The 23,013-nt window shown below is 40.9% G+C and overlaps 1 protein-coding gene across 1 annotated transcript in view; it reads left to right on the top strand.

Annotated features, from left to right (window-relative positions):
* MEI4 (meiotic double-stranded break formation protein 4) overlaps positions 1–23,013 on the top strand; it is a gene marked incomplete at both ends in the record, with an annotated part of 73,089 nt that overhangs the window by 7,526 nt on the left and 42,550 nt on the right. Inside the window, one exon of the mRNA XM_080615913.1 lies at positions 11,561–12,120. Coding sequence (XP_080472039.1) covers positions 11,561–12,120 — 560 coding nt within the window. The remainder of the gene's footprint in view (positions 1–11,560; positions 12,121–23,013) is intronic.

Here is a 23,013-nt window from a genome sequence, read left to right as displayed (position 1 = left end):
TGGTATATATGGCTTCTAAAATTTCTTCATTTAGAGAATCCTGGAAGCTTTGAGTTGTTTTTTTTTATAATTATTTCAGAATGTTGAAGTATGTGAGGCAATATTTTTTGCTTTGATATATACAGAAGTTTGGCTTGGAGTTCATGAGGAGGAGAGAGTGTTGTTTTTCTTCAGCCAGCTAGCTTGTTTAGTTATGAAAACAGCAGAATAGAGACAGGCTTACACATGAAGAAAAGATAAAGAAAACAGTCAATATGTGTGAGGAGATTTATTTTTTTTTTAAGAAGAGAATAAACCTTGATTCATCATTCATGGAAAGTGCACTTGCAAAAACAAATCAGTGAAGATTAAATGAAGAATAACAGAGTCTCCTGAAAAATGTAGAAGTGGAAAAGTGAATACAATAGGAAAAAGTAGAAATAAGTTCACATCTGTTTTCATATCCTTTTAGTAGTTATTGACTGAACACCTACTTGGAAAGCAGAATGCGGTATCGTCAAAGACATCCTATCAATTGTAACTGAGTTTTAAGAGAGCTTTATATGTCTAGCATCATTATTTTTTATTTTCAAGTGATAATCAATGTGTGTTCTCTCAAAATGAGAGAATATAAACAATGCCTAATGCTTGAAACGATAGTGATTTTTTCCTTTACCAAATTCAAACCATGTCTTCCCTTTTGTTTCTTGTATCTGCCAACTTCAAGCCCGTTTTCTCTTCTACAGTCCCTGGTTTTGGTGTAACTGCAGGTATATTAAGCTTTTCAAAAGACTTGAAGGCCATTTTATGATTTCGCTGCAGTTTCATCAGCTAGGGACTTTTCCTCAGGTTTTAAATTTTTAACTACATATAGGATGTGGCCTTCCTCATTCAGACACTGTCCAATCTGTGGCAGCCAGTAGCGTGCTGAGAAAGCATTTTCTACCACCCCTGCTCCTGCTACATTACAGATGCTGCATTTCTTATACTGTGTTGGGTAGTACCACAAGCTGAGTCATTCCCTTGTCTCATCACAGCTCTGAGAATCCTTATGATCTTGACTGCTGGCAACAGGCATTTGGGAGACAAAAGGTGTTTTCTATCCTGATAAAGCAATTGGATCTTCCTTCTCCCCTTCTTATCCCTGAACTGAGTCTTGGTGTCTGTATTAGGGTGGTGTCGTGGTTTAAGCCCCGGCTGTAAATTAGAACCACGCAGTCTACTTCCCCCCCACACTCCCCAGAGGGATGGGGAGGAGAATCGAAAGAATGTAACTCCCACGGGTTGAGATAAGAACAGTCCAGTAACTAAGGTATAACACAAATCACTACTGCTACCACCAATAATAATAATGATAAGGGAAATAACAAGGGAAGAGAATACGATACCGCCTGCCGGAAAAGAGAGCCCGACAGAAAAGAGGACGTGCCCTTCCGGGTAGCTCCCAGTTACATCCCCCGGCATGACGTGCTGTGGTATGGAATACTTCTTTGGCTAGTTTGAGTCAGGTGTCCTGTCCCCGCTTCCTGCCGGCCCCTCCTCCTCCCTGGCAGAGCATGAGACTCACAAAGTCCTTGGTCAATCTAAACATCTGTGTTATCAGCTTTGTTCCCACGCCAAAAGTCAAAGACACAGTGCTGCAACAGCTACTAAGAAGGAGAAAAACTGACTGCTACTGCTGAACCCAGGACAGTATCCACCCCTTATTCCATACCATTCACGTCATGCTCAGATCCCACATTTTCCATATACCCTCACTCTCATCTCAGTGCACTGTTATCTTAGTGCACGGACCAATTCCTATAAAGCTACTGAGTCCATTCGGTTCATGATGTTGGGCTCCATCTCTTGTAACAGTCTTTCAGGGCAGGAGAGGCTGTGTGCAGTGTTGGATCGTTGCCTGCTGATGCTGATTGTTCCTTTACTGTAGAACTCGTCCGGTTCTATCAAAGTTCATTCTCTGTTGGGATGATGGTCGGAGGGAAGTCAGGGCCAGTCGCTGGTGCCCTGCAGACTTCTAGTTGATGGGCTATAGCAGGCAGCAGCGTACAATTGAGTTCATTGTCTGTTTTCCCCTAAAATCAAATCCCCTTGAGGTACGCATCGAACTTCCCCATCTTCCCGCATTACCCACCAAGTATATCCAGGTCCCTGAGCAAAAGCAATCCCACGAGTGGGTTTGCCTTTACCTGAAGCAGGAATAACCCAGACTGTCTTCCCCAGCAAATTCTTCATGTGCACCACAGGAACTTTGTCCCCCTCTACAATATGTAAAAGTTCTGACTGGGCTGGGCCAGCCCTGTTGGCAGATCCTCTGGTGTTGACCAACCAGGTGGCCTTTGGTAAGTGTGTATCCCAATGCTTGAGAGTTCCCCCACCCATTGCTCTCAGTGTAGTTTTTAACATCCCATTGTACCGTTTGATTTTCCCAGAGGCTGGTGCATGGTAGGGGATGTGATAGACCCACTCAATGCCATGCTCTTTGGCCCAAGTGTCTATAGGGTTATTCCGGAAATGAGTCCCATTGTCTGATTCAGTTCTTTCTGGGGTGCCATGTCGCCACAAAATCTGGTTCTCAAGGCCCAGGATAGTGTTCCTGGCAGTGGCATGGGGCACAGCGTATGTTTCCAGCCATCCGGTGGTTGCTTCCACCATGGTAAGCACATGGCGCTTGCCTTGGTGGGTTGGTGGGAGTGTGATATAATCAATCTGCCAGGCCTCGCCATATTTATACTTCAGCCATCGTCCTCCATCCCAAAGAGGCTTTAACCGTTTGGCTTGTTTAATTGCAGCACATGTTTCACACTCATGAATAACCTGGGCAATAGTGTCCATTGTTAAGTCCACCCCTCGATCACGGGCCCATCTATATGTTGCATCTCTGCCCTGATGACCTGAAGTGTCATGGGCCCACCGGGCCAAAAATAATTCACCTTTATGTTGCCAATCTAAGTCCATCTGAGCCACTTCAATCTTAGCAGCTTTATCCACTTGTTGGTTGTTCTGGTGTTCCTCAGTGGCCCGACTCTTGGGTACATGGGCGTCTACATGGCGTACCTTCACCACCAGGTTCTGCACCAGGGCAGCGATATCTTGCCACAGTGCAGCAGCCCAGATGGGTTTACCTCTGCGTTGCCAGTTGCTCTGCTTCCATTGCTGCAACCACCCCCACAGGGCATTTGCCACCATCCATGAGTCAGTATAGAGATAAAGTACTGGCCACTTTTCTCGTTCAGCAATGTCCAGGGCCAGCTGGATGGCTTTCACCTCGGCAAACTGACTGCATTCACCCTCTCCTTCAGCAGTTTCTGCAACTTGTCGTTGAGGACTCCATACGGCTGCCTTCCATCTCCGATGCTTTCCCACAATACGGCAGGACCCATCAGTAAACAAGGCATACTGCCTTTCATTTTCTGATAGTTTATTATATGGTGGGGCCTCTTCAGCATGCATCACTTCCTCCTCTGGTGACATTCCAAAATCTTTACCCTCTGGCCAGTCCATGATGACTTCTAGAATGCCTGGACGACTGGGATTTCCTATTTGAGCTCGTTGTGTAATTAGCGCAGCCCATTTACTCCATGTCGCGTCGGTTGCATGATGTGTAGAGGAGACCCTGCCTTTGAACATCCAGCCCAGCATGGGCAACCGGGGTGCCAGGAGGAGCTGTGCTTCAGTGCCAATCACCTCTGAAGCAGCTCGAACCCATTCATAGGCTGCCAGTATCTCTTTCTCAGTTGGGGTATAGGTGGCCTCAGATCCTTTGTATCCCCAACTCCAAAAGCCGAGGGGTCGACCTCGAGTCTCCCCTGGAGCTTTCTGCCAGAGGCTCCAGGTAGGACCATTCTCCCCAGCTGCGGTGTACAGTACATTTTTTACATCTGGCCCAGTCCGGACTGGTCCAAGGGCTACTGCATGAACTATCTCATGTTTAATTTGCTCAAAGGCTTGTTGTTGCTCAGGGCCCCATTTAAAATCGTTCTTCTTCCGGGTCACAGGATAGAGAGGGCTTACAATCGAACTGTAATTTGGGATGTGCATTCTCCAGAACCCCACAGCACCCAAGAAAGCTTGTGTTTCTTTCTTATTAGTTGGTGGAGACATTGCTGTTATTTTGTTGATCACATCTGTAGGGATCTGGTGACGTCCATCTTGCCATTTTATTCCCAAAAATTGAATCTCCTGTGCAGGTCCCTTGACCTTACTCCGTTTTATGGCAAAACCAGCTTTCAGCAGGATTTGGATTATTTTCCTCCCTTTCTCAAAGACTTCTTCCGCTGTATCACCCCACACAATAATGTCATCAATGTACTGCAGGTGTTCTGGAGCTTGCCCCTGTTCCAGTGCATTCTGGATCAGTCCATGGCAGATGGTAGGGCTGTGTTTCCACCCCTGGGGCAGTCGGTTCCAAGTGTACTGGACGCCCCTCCAAGTAAAAGCAAACTGTGGCCTGCACTCTGCTGCTAAAGGAATTGAGAAGAATGCATTGGCAATATCAATCGTGGCATACCACTTGGCTGCCTTTGACTCCAGTTCATACTGAAGTTCTAGCATGTCTGGTACAGCAGCACTCAATGGTGGTGTGACTTCATTCAGGCCACGATAGTCTACTGTTAGTCTCCACTCTCTGTTAGACTTTCGCACTGGCCATATGGGGCTATTAAAGGGTGAGCGGGTCCTGCTGATCACTCCCGGACTCTCCAGTCTACGGATCAGTTTATGGATGGGAATCAGGGAGTCTCGGTTGGTGCGATATTGCCGCCGGTGCACTGTTGTGGTCGTGATTGGCACTTGTTGTTCTTCGACCTTCAGCAACCCCACAACAGAAGGATCCTCTGAGAGACCAGGCAAGGTGGAGAGCTGCTCATTTTCCTCAGTCTCCAAAGCAGCAATACCAAAAGCCCATCGGTACCCTTTTGGGTCTTTGAAGTACCCTCTCCTGAGGTAATCTATGCCGAGGATGCATGGAGCCTCTGGACCAGTCACAATGGGGTGCTTTTGCCATTTCCTTCCAGTCAGGCTGATCTCAGCCTCCAGTACAGTCAACTCTTGGGATCCTCCTGTCACTCCAGAGATATAGATGGGTTCCACCCCTTGACAGCTTGACGGCATCAGGGTACACTGTGCACCGGTATCTACGAGAGCTTTATACTTCTGTGGGACTGATGTGCCAGGCCATCTGACCCACATAGTCCAGTAAATCCGATTGTCCCCTACCTCCACCTGGCTGGAGGCAGGGTCCCTCTAACAGTCATCACAACGTTGGACACCTAAGTCGTATTGAAAGGGATTATTCTTCGTTATCACAGGAGCTGGAGTAAAATCAGCTCTTCCGCTCCATCTGGGAACCTGCTCACCAGAGACTGAAGCCGCAGCTCTCATGGGATGATTAGTCTTGACCCTTGTTCCTATTTTCAATTCATGCACCCGTTCCTCCAAAGCTGAAGTAGGTTTTCCATCCCACTTCGTCATGTCTTCTCCATGATCCCGCAGGTAAAACCATAGAGTGGCCCGTGGTGTTTGCCTTCTATATCTTCTGTCTCGAACAATAGGACGTCTTTTGTTAACAGCTGAGACGTGTGTTGGTACACGTGAGGAGCTGGATAAATCAGATAGATAGTCCCTCAATTGTTTGACATCCTGGGACAGTTTTTCCACAGCTGAGATGATGGAAGGGGTGAGATTGTCTTCGAACTCTCGGAGTTTATGAATCATTTCATCCACTGTTGGTGTTACTATGTCACCCCAGGTTACCGTTGCCAATGAATGGGCATATGATGACGGTGCATTCCGTGTAAGTTTTCGCCACGTGGGTCGTGTACATTCGACTTCATCTGGGTCTATGGGTATATCTCCGTTATTCGGTTTGGTGTGATAGATCATCTCTACGATGGCTGATTCCCTCAGAGACTGGATGCCTTTGTCTAAAGTAGTCCACTTGGCCGAACGACTCGTAACATCGTCCTTGTATGGAAATCTTTCTTTCACAGCTGCCAAGAGCCGCCTCCAAAGACTGAGGGACTTTTTCTCTCTTGCAATTGCTTTGTCAATTCCCCCTTCTCTAGCAAGTGATCCCAGCTGCTTGGCTTCCGTACCTCCTAGTTCATGACCATCGGCCCCATTGTCCCAGCATCGGAGCAACCAGGTGATGATGTGCTCCCCTGGTTGACGGGTAAAATCTTTTCGCATATTCCGTAGCTCGGTTGAGGTCCGAGGTCGAGAAGTCACCTCTTCTTCTTCTTCGTCATGTGATGATGACTCCTGATCAGATGGTGGCCCGGGTGGTGAATACATTGTTTCTTCATCTTGCTTCACCCTTCTTGCCTCTTTTTTGCTTTTTCTCTTGCGTACAGGGGCAATCGATATTGGTACAAATTGGTCCTCTGGTTTAGCTGCAGTCATCACTGTGGTTTGAGTAGCAACAGTACTTGTCGCTGGGGGTGGTGTAGCTGCTGTGGTTGGAGCTGGGGTAGCTTCGCTGTCTGTTGCAGTTGAAGTTTGAGTAGCGGCTGTACTTGTCGCTGGGAGTGGTGTAGCTGCTGTGGTTGGAGCTGGGGTAGCTGCACTGTCTGTTGCGGTCGAAGTTTGAGTAGTGGCTGTACTTGTCGCTGGGGTAGCTTCACTGTCTGTTGCAGTCGAAGTTTGAGTAGTGGCTGTACTTGTCGCTGGGGGTGGTGTAGCTGCTGTGCTCGGAGCTGGAGTAGCTGCGCTGTCTGTTGCTTCGCCCTCAGATCCAGGGACATTTTTTCCCTTTTGAAGGTGCTGGATAGTGTTGAACAAGGCCCGGTAAGCATAGGCCAAGCCCCAGCACGTTGACATGATTTGTCCCTCTCTGGTATGACCAGGATGACAGCACACCTCATTTAAGTGTTTTACTAATTCTTCTGGATTTTGCACTTGTTCGGTGGTGAAATTCCAAAACACTGGAGGGGCCTACTGACCTAGATACTTGCCCATACTATCCCACACACCTTGCCACTCATGGCTGTCCAGCCTCGGGGAAAATCTCTTGGTCCTCCTATTTTGTCATCTAACCCCAGACAAGACCCAAACCCGACTCTGCTTAACTCTTGAGATCAGGCGTAATGGTTGTGGACAAAACACACTCTGTATGCGTGCCAACATGGTGACCCTCATCACAATCAGCAAACATCTTTGTAGTTCTTTAAGGCAGATGTAACTTACGTATTACACTTTACCTGTTAGTTCAAGAAACTACCATCACTGAATAGAAAATCAATGGTTTGGGAAGTTAACTAGCAATATATTCTATGGTATATTGTTACAAAGAACAGTTATACATCTTCCATTTAATTCTAATCTAACACATTAAAGATGGCAAGTGGACATGAATTATAATAAAGCCCAATTAGGAAGACTATTACAGAAAAAATTGGGCTCCATCATTCACCTTGATAAACAGATGCAGCATTTTGACAGCTACTCACCCTGGGTCTTCTGCTCTGCATTCACGCAAGTTTCATGCTGACCTATTAATTTTAATCATTTGCTGGACTCCCATTTAATAGTTCAATGAATATAATACACTGATGCTTTTTCTTTGCTTAATCAAGAGGTTCAATAAGCAAAATAACTGGTTTTAATTCAACATACCCAAAGGTTTCTGTAAACATTACAAACATTTCAACTTTTTCTTTATTAATAGAACTTTACCAAAATTATTTTTAAACTAATCTTTATGCCTTTCAACAGACATATGAATGTATTGCCTGCTCCCGTCCATGCCGTATCTCAATTCACATTCACTCTTCAAGATGCATATCCTTAATAAGAATAAGGAGCCTAATCCTGTGAGATACTGAGTCTCTTTTTTAGGAGAAGATTAAGCCATTCCTTTTTAACCTCATACTCAGATTGCATTCTCTCTTTGGAGCCATTCATTCTTTTCAAGGATCACGTTCTGTTTCCTGAAAGCTTGCTGGTTTTAGGATTTTAATTAATCCTATGGTACTTTGAGTACTGTCGTTATCTCAACCCTTCATGCCCCACGTTGGGCGCCAAAAAGAACTGTCGTGGTTTAAGCCCCGGCTGTAAATTAGAACCACGCAGTCTACTTCCCCCCCCCTACTCCCCAGAGGGATGGGGAGGAGAATCGAAAGAATGTAACTCCCACGGGTTGAGATAAAAACAGTCCAGTAACTCAGGTATAACACAAATCACTACTGCTACCACCAATAATAATAATGATAAGGGAAATAACAAGGGAAGAGAATACGATACCGCCCGCCGGAAAAGAGAGCCCGACAGAAAAGAGGACGTGCCCTTCCGGGTAGCTCCCAGTTACATCCCCTGGCATGACGTGCTGTGGTATGGAATAGTATGTGGTATGGAATATAACTATCTTTGGCTAGTTTGGGTCAGGTGTCCTGTCCCCGCTTCCTGCCGGCCCCTCCTCCTCCCTGGCAGAGCATGAGACTCACAAAGTCCTTGGTCAGTCTAAACATCTGTGTTATCAGCTTTGTTCCCACGCCAAAAGTCAAAGACACAGTGCTGCAACAGCTACTAAGAAGGAGAAAAACTGACTGCTACTGCTGAACCCAGGACAGGTGGCTATTCAGAAGTGACAGAATGTATTTGGGAGATGGATGGACTTTGGTGTTTGCGAGAGCTCTGCTTTGTCAGGACTAGCTGACCTATGATTAGTTTTCTCTAATCATAAGACTGATGGGCATCTATCTCACTCTGTTCTGTGGTCCCAAAGCAGTATGTTCATTTGAGTTCTTATGCTTCACAGAAATGCCTACAGATGTTGGTTACATGCTATACACTGTATGCATGTCACTCCTTTGTCCTTTGGGTGACTGCTGGTTTTCATGACGGATACTTTCTGCAGTGGTGAATGTGTAGAGTTCTTCAGCCTTTGCACCCCAAAGCTGTTCTTGTGACCTTGTCTTGCTTTGGGGAGCACACAGTTCTGATCTTCAGCTCAGGATTTTAAGGTAGTAAGGTGCTAAAGACCTAAATAGGAATTCAGAGTTTAAATATTTCCTGAATCTGATGTGAGATATTTAAGGACGCTGTAAAATTGCTCATGTCCAGATATTTCAGTACCTGTGTAAAAGCATTGTAAAATTTTGTGGTGAGTTTATCATGCACACTAAATTTTCATATTTCTTGTTCCACTATATTTATAGTCAAATATTCTTGAAATTACTGTTTAAAGATGAGTGTGAGGTAGGCTAAATGCTGTTCAGTTTTTAGGGGTTTTTTTTTGTACTTGATAACCACATGGTGTGATTATCAAGGCTACTTTCTCATTTGTGGGTAAGTACAAAGTGATTAGTTTACCTTCTTTCAAGAATAAATGATAAGTTGTTTCTAGACATTTTGAGGGAAATAATGAGTGTTTTCTGGTAGGTGACTAATTTTTTTCAGAAGATAACTTCCACCTGCACCCCAGATGACTAGAATGTATAAATAACTGAACATTTTTGAAGCATTTTGTATTACTTGTTGAACTGCAAATATGCTGCTATTGGGGACTTACTGTAACAGGGTTTTCTGGAAACTCCTCATGGCACAGGAGTTTGATATCTCAGTGAGTAGCAACCTTGAGCATAAATGCAATGTTGTTTCCTACTGGTAGGAAGGTTTCACTGAATATACTACCTCTTTTATTTGGGGACAGCCTGAAGTTTGGTTCCCACTGATTTCTGTATTATTTCTGTATTATTCTTTACTTCTCTTCTTTCTTCTCTTTCATTCTCCTTTCTTTTACCACTGCTCTTTCTCCCCCTCTTCCTCCCGTTTCAACAAGAGAAGCAGTGAACACACATACTTTTTTTGCACATATTTCTTGCTTTGCTTCTTTTGACTCCTGGCATTACATCCTCTTAGCAATTTTCATGTTGCCCCATGGGTTTAAGAAAATGAACAAAATACTCACACAGTGAAACTCATAATAGATGGGTTCCCTAGAAGGGCTTATTTTCTGTAAACAGCACCAAAAACAGCTTTCAGTTTTTTTTCTTCTGGAATGTCTTTTGCTCAAAACCTTAGAGAGAGAAGACATGAAAGATTGATGCCCGTTTTTGTTAGTCAGGCCATGGGAAGTATGCTTTGCTTCTTTGCTTGCTTTTCCAAGTTCTGGTATGCAGGGAATTTGGGAGCAGTGTTAATATATAAAATGCTAGGCTGGCCTTACAAGCCCTGCTTTTGCTACCTCCTGCAAATGTCGTTTGACTTCCCTACAGTTAGCCATTTTATTTTCTGTGAGTCAGTACCAATTGTGTTCGATTTTGAGTATGCTTGAACATTACAAGGCATGAAACTCAACAATAAATAAACAAACCACATTTCCAGTTTTCATCTCAGTAGTAGTACCCTCATTGGATGATCTGGTCTGTTTTCTGAAACTGAAGTAATGATAAGAATTCAATTTGAAATTGTGTGTTTAATGAAGTCTGTATAAACTTTTGTCAGTAATGTTTTGTTAGTGTACAGATTTTCTGTGTTAAAATGATTTTTTTTTAACTTGACATGAAATAAAACATTTATTTGCCATTGGGCTAAACCGTCTATAAGATCTTTTTATTCACTTAAGAATACAGACACAGAGGTATTGCTTTGGACCCTTGTGGAAAATAAGAACAGTATATGCATTCTTTTTAAGAGTGAGAGGAGAAGCAGTTTGTGGCTGTGGCCCAGTAAGCAGGTCACAAACAAGAGCTAGTCATATGGAGCCTTGCCTTGTGGCACTGAGATATTTGTGTGTTGGCCTTCCACTTCACTGCTCTAATGTCTCATGCTTGCTTTGACTGTAATCTTTTGGCACAGGTAGCATATAGCAGAGAGGGAGTCTGTTATCATCTAGTACCGAGTTTATGCCCAGAGGCACTGACTCAAATGTAAATAATGTGTGAAATAGAATGAAAGAGATTCTACAAGGGTGTATGAAAATAATTTAATAGTGTGAATGCCATGCATACCTTCTGTAATATAGTTTGTGTGCCTTTGAAGAAGATGGTATGAGATAGGTGGTAACTGAAGATATTTTTTATTCTGAACGTTTTCTCTGTTAAATAATAAAAAAAATCTCAAGTATAATGTTCTTTTCAACTTTGACTTCGTTAGAATTCCTTACCTGACGTGGGAAGGAAGAGTACAAATAAAAGAGATCTCGTTTGACACCGTTAACAGTGATAGACCTTCACTGTCTTTTAAAAGCAGTCTGAGTTCTTGAAAATAAAAGTAGTGAAAATGTTGGGGGACCAGAAATTTACATGCATTTCCTTCCCAGGGAATTAATGGGAGAATAAATGACCACTTAAATTGTTCATGTGATGTCCACTTAAATTATATATGTGAAAATTTAAAGCCATAAGGAATTTTAAACTCAAAATTACTATTCATATTACTATGAGCATAAAACATTTTGCCCACAAATACACACTACCTTCTGAAAGTTTACGTCACTTTCTTCCGCAGCTAAATTCTAGTCATGGGAAGTTCTTGGGGAGCAAACATGCATATTATGTGAAATTTGCATGGAAACAAAAGGAAAAAGGATATATGACACTTTCCATAAGCATGTATTGTAATTTTCACATTTGTGTTTCAGGAAAACCAGATGCCTCTGCTGAAACTCTTCTGGATCAGGAATGTATAAACCCTGTGAGTTACTCAAGCCAGCTAGAAGACTCTGGATGTGATGTCTCTAATGACTATGCATTTGATTCTTTAGGCATACCTTCTGATTTTCACCAATCTGAACATAATGTTGACACTTCTAAATGCTTGTTGGAAAGAGTTCCTCCACTGAGTCTATGCAGTACGAACAAGGAGAAGTCTTTGACTGCTCCAGTGCAGTTTTTGCAACATCTGCTTGAAATAAGAAGACTGTCAGAAGAAGGAATACTTCAAGCAGACTTCACAGAGCTTGAGAATGATTCTTTCACCATACGCAGTTCAGTGTCTCAGTTGCTTGATGGACTGACTGTTTTTTACAACAGTCCTAAATTTCCAGTTTCAGATTTTCTTACTGAAGCAGTTTCTGTTTTGATCAGTTTCATAACTAATAATAAATTATCTAATCATGTTTTGAAGAAGTGTTTCAAGAAGCTGGAAGAATTTAAGAAAAATCTAATACAGATTATTTTAAGAAACAGCAGTGTCAATAGGGTAAGTTTAAAACATCTTCCATCTTTCCTATGCCATTTCAGTATACTGCAGTATTCTCCTGTATTTTATGCACTTTAAAATATTAGTTTGTCTTACTATAGTTTGAAGGGTACTTGGAGATTTTTGTGATTGTTCTTTTTTTTTGTAATATGGACTTTTATTTGCTCTAAAGCATTTGAAAAAGTCTTGTTCATACGTGCAAGTTCTTCTATTCTGCTCCTGAGTACAGGACTTTTTAAAATTGTTAAAATGGCAGATGAAAACAACTTTATAGAAAATATGAGAGAAAACCACATTGTTCCACTTGCTATATGAAGATATATTGTAAATATTCACAAAGTAATGACTATATGATTTCTTTATTCTTTCTTGTGCACCTAGATTAAATAAGTTGGTTTGCTTCAGATAACCTCTGTCACTCTATGCGTTTGCAAATTTGTGTTCTAAAAGTAAGTCAGCAGATGAGTGAGGAATTCAGAACTAGCATGTCCCCAGCACAGACAGCAGCAGGAATGAACTTAATTTTGTCTGCATTCGTTATTCTGCACTGTTCCATGCATAGAATCATAGAATAGTTAGGGTTGGAAAGGACCTTAAGATCATTTAGTTCCAACCCCCCCTGCCATGGGCAGGGACACTCCACACTAAACCATGTCACCTAAGGTCTCATCCAACCTGGCCTTGAACACTGCCAAGCATCATCTTGTTAGTTTCCTCATTCAACTGAAATATCTCTAGTCTGTCTTCACAAGGCTTCTAATAAGTACTGAATTCCATTGTCTGTCTTAGGCTTTTTGGTTTTCGTTCTGTCTTTTAGAGTAACTTGGAGAAGACAAGATGGTGGAATTGTTTGAGACTTAGAGGTACCAATATAGTGTCCAGATGTATGTAAACTACACTACCATTCTAGTAAATGAAGATTGTATCCCAATAATCCATGGAGCCTAATGAATGCTGACCAGGTACTAGGTCCCTAATTTAGGATGAGCTCAAAAGTTGCCTTTAGCAAAATGAGAGCCTAGACATCTGCTGCACCTGTGGACAGATAGAATCATAGAATGGTTTGGGTTGGAAGGGATCTCAAAGATCATCCAGTTTCAGCCCCACTTCCGCTAGACCAGGTTGCTCAAAGCCCCATCCAGCCTGTCCTGACATGACATGCCAAACAGCACTTGTTGCATGTATTAGACATAGCCATTTTCCACCAGTTATCTTTGCATTTTGCTATGTTTTGTTCCTATATGAACAATTAAATGAACAATTATTTTGAGAAAGCTTTTCAGTACAATAAGGTTAATCTTTCTCTGTCCAAAACCTGTTTTTAAGGAAGAAGCAGCAGCCTTTCACCATTCTTCAAAATCTTTATTGAAATTGTGTTCACTGATTCATTTAGGTTGGAAAAGACCTTTGTCTTAATTTCAGATTAATCTCATTTACTGTGTATTATGTATTTACCCAGAATGTAAATATCAAACAAATATTATTGCAAGACTTGGGGGATGGGGAGAGGATATGCCTGTATTTTGGTTAGAAAGTGTTCAGAAAGAAGTCTTCATATACTGAAGCTTATACTGAAGCTTTTCCAGGGCTAGAGCCTTGTGTCTCTAATATCAGGGTGTTTTTTGAGTTGTCATGGTGTGATACTTAGTTTTTAATTAGAGGTATCCATGGCCAGTGTTATGGAAGAATGTGAGCTTACATACCATTTGTGTGGCATCAGGAATAGAATCATGCTGGTGTGACTCCTTTTTTTTTGTGTGTGATTACAGGATAAAGAACACAGCAAACTTGAGCAGGGATTCATTAAGGACTTCTTCACAGTTGATTATGTCCAGTGTTTCCACCTGTTCTCCTCTACCCAAAGAGGAAGATAATAAATAATTAAAATAATGTTAATTGTAGGAGAGCAACCAAAAGGTTTTCCAGAAAGGGACTGCTTGCTGATTGCAGGAACCTGGCAAAGCCTAAAGTGACAGGTGTCACATCTTAAATGAGAGAAAATATTCTGTTAGATCAGGATGTTTCAAGTCTGCAAAGTGCTTTTATAAGTCGTTCCTGAAGGGTGGAATATGTCCACGCAATTTGCAGGTGGCATCTTTTCTCTGAATAACGTCACTGAAACACGTGGCTTTTTATGAGATGTTTTATATCTTGCTTCCACCAAAAGATTGACTTAACAGTCATTACTATTGACAGCCATTACTTCAATCAAACAGATTCAAAGAGTTTAAAAATCCAGTTATTAAGGGATAACTCTGGTAGTTCCTAGATTTCTAGAGAAAAAGGAAACATGTATGTGGTAATTTCGTTATTTATAAAGATTTATTAAAAATCCTTTCTAGAGGTTTGTTTTTCTTTAAACTGAATTGAACATGGAAATAAATATGTAGAAATCAGAATCAGTAGCAGAGACTGTGTAACTAATTCTTCATGTGCTGTGTACCACATATCTCCCAGGGATACTTTATGCTTCAGTTTTAATCATCACTGTTTACTCGAGCAGTGATTGAAATATCAAGATTATAGGTTTAAAATAAAATTACCATTAATTACAAGGCTGTCATCTAGAAAGAGTGGCAAACTATAAATTTCGGTTCCAGAAGGATGCTTAAATCCCTTCAGCATGAAAACGTTAGGAATTTTGTTGTAGCTAACCTTACAAACTGTCAAAAAGCTTTTGTACAGACAGCCACCAGTGCAGCTATAGTATTTGACACAACTTTCCCATTGCCATCCTCACCTGTAAAACTGTTCTGGGCTGTCAAGGAGCACAAAGGGCTGCAGAAACACCTTCAAAAAGTGAACAAAGAGAGAAATGGCTGTGGATTACACTTAACGCCTCATCTTCAAAAGTAGTCTCAGCGTTTTGCAGAGCAAATTAAAAATCGTTAAAAACCTTTGAGAATTGGAAAAGAAATAATTATACCTACATTAGATGCAAAGGAAGAAAAACAGCAGCAGAATTACTTGCTGCAACTGTTGAGTCCTATTGTTTGAGATGTTTCTAATTATAAAAGCACTGGAAGCTGTAGGAACCAGCAGACATATACTCCTGCTTTTCTGCGTAGATTCAGTTGCATAAAGCTGTGCATTTCGGATAGGTTTTTTTACCTGAAATGCCAAACCATCACAAGTCTCAGAAGGGAAAATAAGAATAAAATCTATCATGTATGAGAGGTAAAATAAAATATTACTTAAAAAACCTCTCAAAAAACCCAAACCCCAAACATATAAATCAAAGAACTGCAAATGAAAGTAGCCTCTTGAATGTCCCTTTTTAATTCTTTTTCTCCATGTTTGGAGAGCAGCTCAGAAGTATGCACACAGCTGTCAGACACACAGTCTTTTGGAAGAAGCCTTTTAGAAATATCTAGAAGGATCCTCAAGTCATGGCTGCTGAGGGTGAAGCATGGGTGCTCTAAATCATCTAAAGGTCATGAAAGCTCTCAATCATCTGTTCTAAGGCCTGCCTCTGCACCTTCTGCTGACATCCCTGTATGGCTGCCACAGAAGAGCTTGTGAGGATCCTGTGTAATTCTGGTACAGATGAGCTGTTCCTCTCTGCAGCCATCTGTTGTAAAATCTGCTATGGTCACTGCTGATCTCTGGAGCAAGCGCTTTGGTTGTCACCAGTTTCTGAGTCCTCAGCACCGAGACTCTTGGAAGTTTGTTGTGGGTGTGTGTTACTGGTGCGTTGCCTTTTGAGGTGCAAATCGTTCATTCATGTTGAGTCACTCCGCTGTCAGCAGAACTATTGTCCTATTTGTGCAGGTTCTTTGTAAGTCCTGCCTTCAAACAGACAGAAGTGTATTACAAGAAAAGCTCTGCAAGACTATTCAGTTTGCTGAGCCACTGACTGCTTTTCAAATGGACTGTTCTCTGCTACCCGACAAAACATGGGAAATCATTTCCCATGGAAAACTTCTGTAAAAGCTATGGTATGTAATTACAGTTCCAGTGGAGTAGAAACTTTGTCTCTTTTCCTGCAGAAAGGAATCACAGGAACATTTTTTTCTTTAATCAACCCATTTTGGATTTGACAATAGCTATCTCTATACATATCCACAGGGACATAATGAATGTGCATTTCTCCTGCTCCTAGATGGATCACTTGCTCACTGGCACTGAGATGTGCCTGTTCTGTTGAGGTTTGTCTCTGTTGTCCAAGGTGTTTTTGAAAAGGGGTTATTTCTCCTATATCAGAAAAATGCAACAGTCAAAAGCACTGGGGATTGCCAACTCCCTGTGCTGTTGGGAATAGCATGTGTGATTATGTTTCTGGTGAAGGTTTTGCACAGCATCCTGAAGCCCTACCTGGAAACCTTCTGTGGTGAACTTGAGCTGGCTGTAGTTTCATAGTATATGGAATCAGCTTTAGAAGTCAAATCCCTATAACAGAAATTGAGGTACTTCATGCATGTCTTATTTACATCTCTTGGATATGGAGCTGTGTAAAATGTCAAAACAGTTATTGCTAATCTGAATTTATATTCTTGTTTGTTGCTTTGGAAGTAGAAGAAAAATACTTTTATACCTGGCTTCTTTCAGGGCATTTCAGCTGTATTCAAAGCTGTCATGGACAAATACAGTCACAGGGTGCTGCATTACATAAGATTTATGTGATCTGATCCCTAGTTGTGTCACCATAGTTCGTCAGCATTGTTGACAGAAGTTCAGTTTGCTGCTTGTACTTCTTTTAGGTGCAGCTGATACTGTAATTTGGAGCATGGCTAATGGATCAACTATGTACCAGAAGATCCTGGCCTTCACACTGGGTTCTGTATAGAGATTTGTGACTGTTTCTTTGACCTTTTGTTTTAAGGAATTAATCAAAACGCTAGAATAGAAGACAGTGGTATATTGCCTTCAAGATTCTTAAAGTCAAACTGTATCGGGCTGTCAGAAGAGACTGCTTTCTTGTGCCTTGTTCTTGTTCAACAAATACCTCAGCTGTCTGCCCCGCCTCACTCATAATCTCTTTCAAACAGGACCCAGAAGGAAGAGAGCTGTATTTCAGTGAACTCTGGTCATTTGCTTCTTCTCACACTATGTTTAAAACATCTATATTGACTTAGAAAATTCTGTCAAGAGTCATGAATTGCCATTAAAAAAAAATCCTCATTGTTATATGCTATTTCCTTCCCTTTTTTTAAATCCCCTTTGGAAACTGGCTACTCTACCTTTAAGGTAGTTGTTTTGAAGTTGGTTTGTGTTAACAGTACATGGATACTGAGACATGAGCACAGTGTCTAGGAACTTTTCTTACTCTGTTTGGGACTTATATGGCCTGTTTCCATTTTTTTCTCTCTGTGTTCCTTAGTGTCCTGGTTTCAGCTGCAGCAGTTATTTTTCTCCTTCCTTGTAGCTGGTACAGTGCTGTGTTTCGGCTTTAGTCTGAGAAGAATGCTGCTAACACACTGATGTTTTAGTTGTTGCTAAACGTGCATTCTGGGTAGTAATTTAATGCCTTTACCGATGTTTGTGTTAGAAAGGATTCACAATTCTTCATTAAAATAACAAGTTGAAATGTAGTACAGTGAAAAACAGAAGGAAATATTTTAATCTCATTGGCAATTATATAATTAAATATATGGAAGCGTGCTTCTGCAATTGAAAAAGTAGACATTAATTAGAGCAATGGTTTTGAATCTTATCTTGGATACAATTTGTATGATTCATTAATGACTGAACTTGCTTGGAAGAGAGTAATCATAAACTTTGATGGTTTTAATACGTGCAGCAGTATGTGTTTGATGCATGTTCCAACTAGTTGTGGGTGACAATAAATTTCCCCGGCCATGTATAATTTGCAGCGTCTTTTGTTAGTAACTGCCGGGACAGTACATAACTGTTTACAAGAGTCTTGCCTTCTCAGGGCCAAATAAAAATTTAAAATAGTCATCCATGTCACTGGTGGTTCCCACATATAAAACTAGTGGCCTTCAGTTTTCCTAAATTGAGTCCCAAGGGGACTATTGTGGTTCTTGTGCCATGGTGCATTTTCATTGGCCAAAGAATTCTGCTTGCGTAGTGGAAGAGCAGTTCATTTGTATGAATATTAAAATGTGTTGCCAGGATTTTATGGTCTAGTAAGAGTCAATGTTTTAATCTCTTGATTGTTGAATTAAATTTTCTCAGCAATCTGTTGTCCTATGTAGAGAGCTATTTGAGTCAAATGATAATCAAAATCCATTGTCTTGTAAATCACTACAGTCTAAAGCAATCACCAAACTACTGACTCTCATTTACTTCAGTAAAGTGGATCAGAGTAACTAGACAGGAATGAATGGATGAGTAAGTGAAAGAAACTTTTGTCTGACTCCTAGACTTTTGTCCCCTTTCCCTCCTCAGGCAGCCTTAGCTGATTCACATCATGTACTAATGCTACAGTTATTACAGTTACAGAATGAAGTTAGCAGGATTTTTTTTTTTTACCATAAGAGCAAAATTTTTTTATAGTTTCCAGCCTCCCTGTAACGCATTTTTGTCAGGACGTCTCTTTTCTTAATAACAAATAATGTAATATCCTGATTTTAACCATGTAATTAACTAGTGTTCAGGGTGTAATAAATTATTTCCACTAGGAGGAGAAAAAAGGGATGGAATGGGCCTCTGCTTGATTTACAAATTAAATGTATGGAGGCCCTTAATGAAATAATGCAGAAAGTTCTTGATTTTGTTGAATATGGTAGGAAATATGTATCAAAAGCTGTTTGGTTTTTTACCTCTGCCCTCAGTCTCTGTCCAGTGAATGCTTTTTGTCAAAGCTCTCCTAAGTTTCTGTAGCATTGCAGTAGCAGTGTCATTTTGCTTCTTTGGCATCTCTGTGATATTTGCAGCTGAGACCCATGTGGAACACTAACATCAAAGCATACCCCTCAGTCCTTCACTTAGCATGGTTGTGCAAAAGTACTTGACTTCTATCTAGGCCTTGTCTTCTGTTATTCTAGCCCTATTACTGAACAAAAAGAATACAATTGTTTGGGGGGTTTTTTGTCTCAGGGTACCATAATAAGGTGATTAGTCAAAGGGATTATATGACCACCATAGCTCCATCACAGCATTACTTACCCCAGCAGTTTAGTTCCATTAGAGTCACTTCCAGATGGAGGCCTAGGGCTGTTCCTGCTGTCAGGATTGTCTTTTCATGGAAAGGTTCGGTTTGTTGCTGTTATAAAAACTCAGTCTTAGCCACGACTGATTCCAGATATTTTATTCAGATTGATTAAGGGTGAGAGGCAATAAGGAAGCAGCGCTGGGTGCGCCGGGGAGTCTCCGCTCCACCCAAGACACACACCGTGATCTTTGGGGTTTAGTCTTTTATACTTCTCGGTCCTGGGTCTCAACCAATCTCCTTGTCTTCTTCACCTGGATACCGACGTGGCTTCTTTTCATTGTTCTTCTCTTGTTGCTGAGGTCTTCCTTTTGGTAAAGAAACTTCTTAGAGGAGGTTGCCGACCTTCTTGGTAATGTATTAACAGGGAGACGTTTGTTACAAGCTTAACCACAGTCTTAGCTTTATTTGTTCCACACCTTGTATGTCTATTTGCTCAGTACTTAAGTTTCACAACATCCTGTAACAGGATGTGTCTCTTGGTTGCCCAACCATGCTAGCACTTAAGCAGTTGAGTAAATGGATTATTCCTTTGTTTCTTCTTCCCTTTCATCATTGTACTGACATAAACAAGCATCAGGATCATTTCTGTATATCTCACACAAAGTACAGTGGTCACAAGGAGTTCCCGATTGTTGACACGAATCATTCCTACATTTTCCACAGTTGCTTTTAACAGATAAAATTTTATTTATTTATTTATTTTGTCTTGATGGAAAATTACATCCTCTAGTTTTTGAAGGTGGCTGTATATCCCAAGGGGTTTTTGGTAGTAGACTTCAAGCATTTCTTAAAATATGTGTACATACTTTAATAATGAGAATCGTAGGGTTTCTCTGGGTTTTTTTGCCTGTTTACTAATGACCGTTTTCTCATAGCTTAAATTTGTTATGCTTCCCTAGGAAATACTTTTGTGTGTCAAAATGGATGGGATGTTCTGATGATAGGACAGAAATTAAAAGTAAGCTCTGTGGAGCCTGTTATCTGCAGCCAGATGCAAAGACAGTTGAGTATTCTTTGCCTAACTTCTTGGTGCTCAACTGCAGTGAAATCTGCAACCCTAAACAAGGTACCTCTGTTCTTCTAGGTATGCATGCCAGGTACTTGGCATCTTTAAGTGGTAATCCAAGTAGCTCTCACACTGTGGGCAGAGGGAAGAAGAGTGCAAGATTTGGGAAATGTCTGAAATTCATTTTCATTTGCAGGAACTGTCTGTAAATCTTAGATACTTAAATGAGACATCGATTTAGATCCCTGAATTTAAGTATGACCAGCTCACTCCTTAGTTTAAAAATCTAAAAGCTGAAGAATACCTGTTTTCTTTAATTTATCCAGTGACTTTTTCTAAGCAGTCCTCAGATAAAAGATTTTAATCCATAAGTCTTTTGCTCTCAGTGAGCTTACACTTAGTGCTTAGTGTCCTCTACATCTATTAACATGGCTTGGCAACTCAGCATCAGCAAGGCAGGTGGGCAGTTCTTCATTCCAGGACTAGTTAAGAAGGAGGAATAAAAAGTAATATAAATTCTAATCTCTTAGGGAGGGAAAAATTTTGTATCTAGAGCTGCTTCTTCATTGTCAGTAGAGTATTTACACTAGGTATTAAAAAAATGGGCAGCAGTAACATCAGAGTTCTCTGAGTGGCAGCTACTGTGAATGCTGCTTATTTACCTGGGATTAATAATGGCGTCCTGTTGACAATATTTACTGGATCCAGCCTCTTGGATGAATTAGATATTTAGATGCTTAACTCATGAATCCCAAGAAGATTCAGACGTCCTTGTTCTCTGCCAAGATAGCATTGTTTACGGTAAATTTGTGGACGAAAACTGATGCCAGCAGGATCCCTAATGTTGTTAGGAGTTAGCTGGATTTCTTTACACATCAGATTCTTGCAGTCTTCAGATTAACTGATAACTTGTGTTTGCATGTCCTCAAGGAAAGTGTTGCCTTTCATGTAAAGGTGATTGGGGTGAGATGATATATGAAAGGTACTTGGTTTTAGTGTATGGAAGTGGGTGTTACCATTTTTAAGGTAGAAACTAAATTAAACATGGCAGTGATTTGCAGCCCAGAATTCTAAGGACATGCAGGTTGTGCTTTAGTTTTGGGTTAGGGATTTTTGGTTGGTTGGTTTGCCTTTTTTTATTGTTTAAAAAAGACCAAAAAACAAGCACAGAAACTTGCAACAGCATCTGTTATATGTATCTTATCCCATCAACCAGATGTCATTGTTTTTTATATATTATCCAACTCAAGAGTATGTAGTGTGCTCAAAATGAAAAAGACAAGTCTTTATCCTATGAAACTGAAGGGGAAAAAAAGTGAAATAAGTTTAGAATCAAAGACTTAGAGATGGTATTATTTAACTGTAGAATTTCTAATGCAGCACGCTTTGTGTTTGAAAGTGATGGTTAGAGAAGTTACGTGGGTAGCAGTGTATCTCAATAACATGAAACACTTTATAACAAATTTAAAATGAAAGAATAATTAAAGATTTAAAGATAAATTATATAAAATGCAACATGAGTTTACCAGAGGTAAACTGTAGGAGAGCAATGTAAGAGCATTCTTTGTAAAATAAACTGTGCTGACAGATGGAAGATTTGGTAGCTTTTATCCATCTGGTGTTCAAGAAAGTATTTGTTATGGAACACATACTAGAAAAACAATGGAACTGAAGAAGATATTCTTCAATGCTTTAATCTTTTGTAGTTGGATAGGAAAGCAGCTAGAGAAGTAGCAAGAAATTGTGCTGTGTACCAAATGTTTACAATTGCCAGGAAGAGAAGGGGAAAGGTTTGTGTATGTCAGTCAATCAGAGGACATACTACTTAAGGGCAGTCCAGTCTCTGCAGGTGCGCTGGTTCTGGTCTGAGTCTGTCCTTGTTACTTAAGCAGTAAAACCCTTCCCTTGTGCAGGGAAGGAGAGGATAAAGACCTAGGAAATTTACTTCTGCCAGAGGTCTTGGTGGTGTGAAGAAGCAGTAAGGGGGGAGGGGGGAAATGGGGAGGTGACTGCAAGTGTCTCTCCACAGCAGTTTCTTTGGTCTCTCTCTCTCCTTCTCCTTGACAATGTGGCAGCAGCAGCTGACTTGGCTTATTTTAGCCTGTGGACAGAAGCTAACAGATGCACTAATTGCTGCCTCTTTTGCTAGTGGATTGGTATTGGATTGTATAAAAGCATGTATGTAACCAGAGGCAGCCTGCTGATCAGTGAATCAGAGAGTGGTTTTTAGGCAGCCATGAAGAAATAAACCTTAAAAAAAGATACTTTCAATCTGTGAGTGCACCTTCACACTCCCGGTCTGACATACAAGCTTCCTGATCAGCAAAGGCAACTGGTAGGAGTTCATGTAGTTCACTTCCTTGGAGATCTTCTTTCTTCACTCCACAAATTCAGCAAAGCTACACCTAAGCCAGTAGGTTGCACAAGTAGGTTACTTCAGTGAGTATCACAATGTGTACTGTTGACATTTCTGGCTTTTCCAGTATAATTCACCAGAGTGTTCTGATTTTCAGAATATTTAGTAGACAGACTGTAGGTTACTTATTTCTCCATCTCCATCCTCTGCACAGCATACAGGTGCTGTATTACAGTAATTCTTTTCCAGATACTGAAATACCTCGGTTTAATTTTCTTATTTTTTGCACTTTTTCTGAACCTTTTCTTAAACAAAAAAACAAACAAACAAAAAAATGTTCACCCCTTTTGTATTTTTCCTTGGGTTTTGTAATATTTTTGGTGCATGCAGTCAAATGTGGCAAAGAGACCTGCC

Source organism: Psittacula echo (assembly GCF_963264785.1).
Source record: "Psittacula echo genome assembly, chromosome: 4".
Taxonomy (NCBI): Eukaryota; Metazoa; Chordata; class Aves; order Psittaciformes; family Psittacidae; genus Psittacula; species Psittacula echo.
The sequence above is the reverse complement of the archived record's forward strand: the minus strand, read 5'-3'. Positions and strand labels throughout refer to the sequence as shown.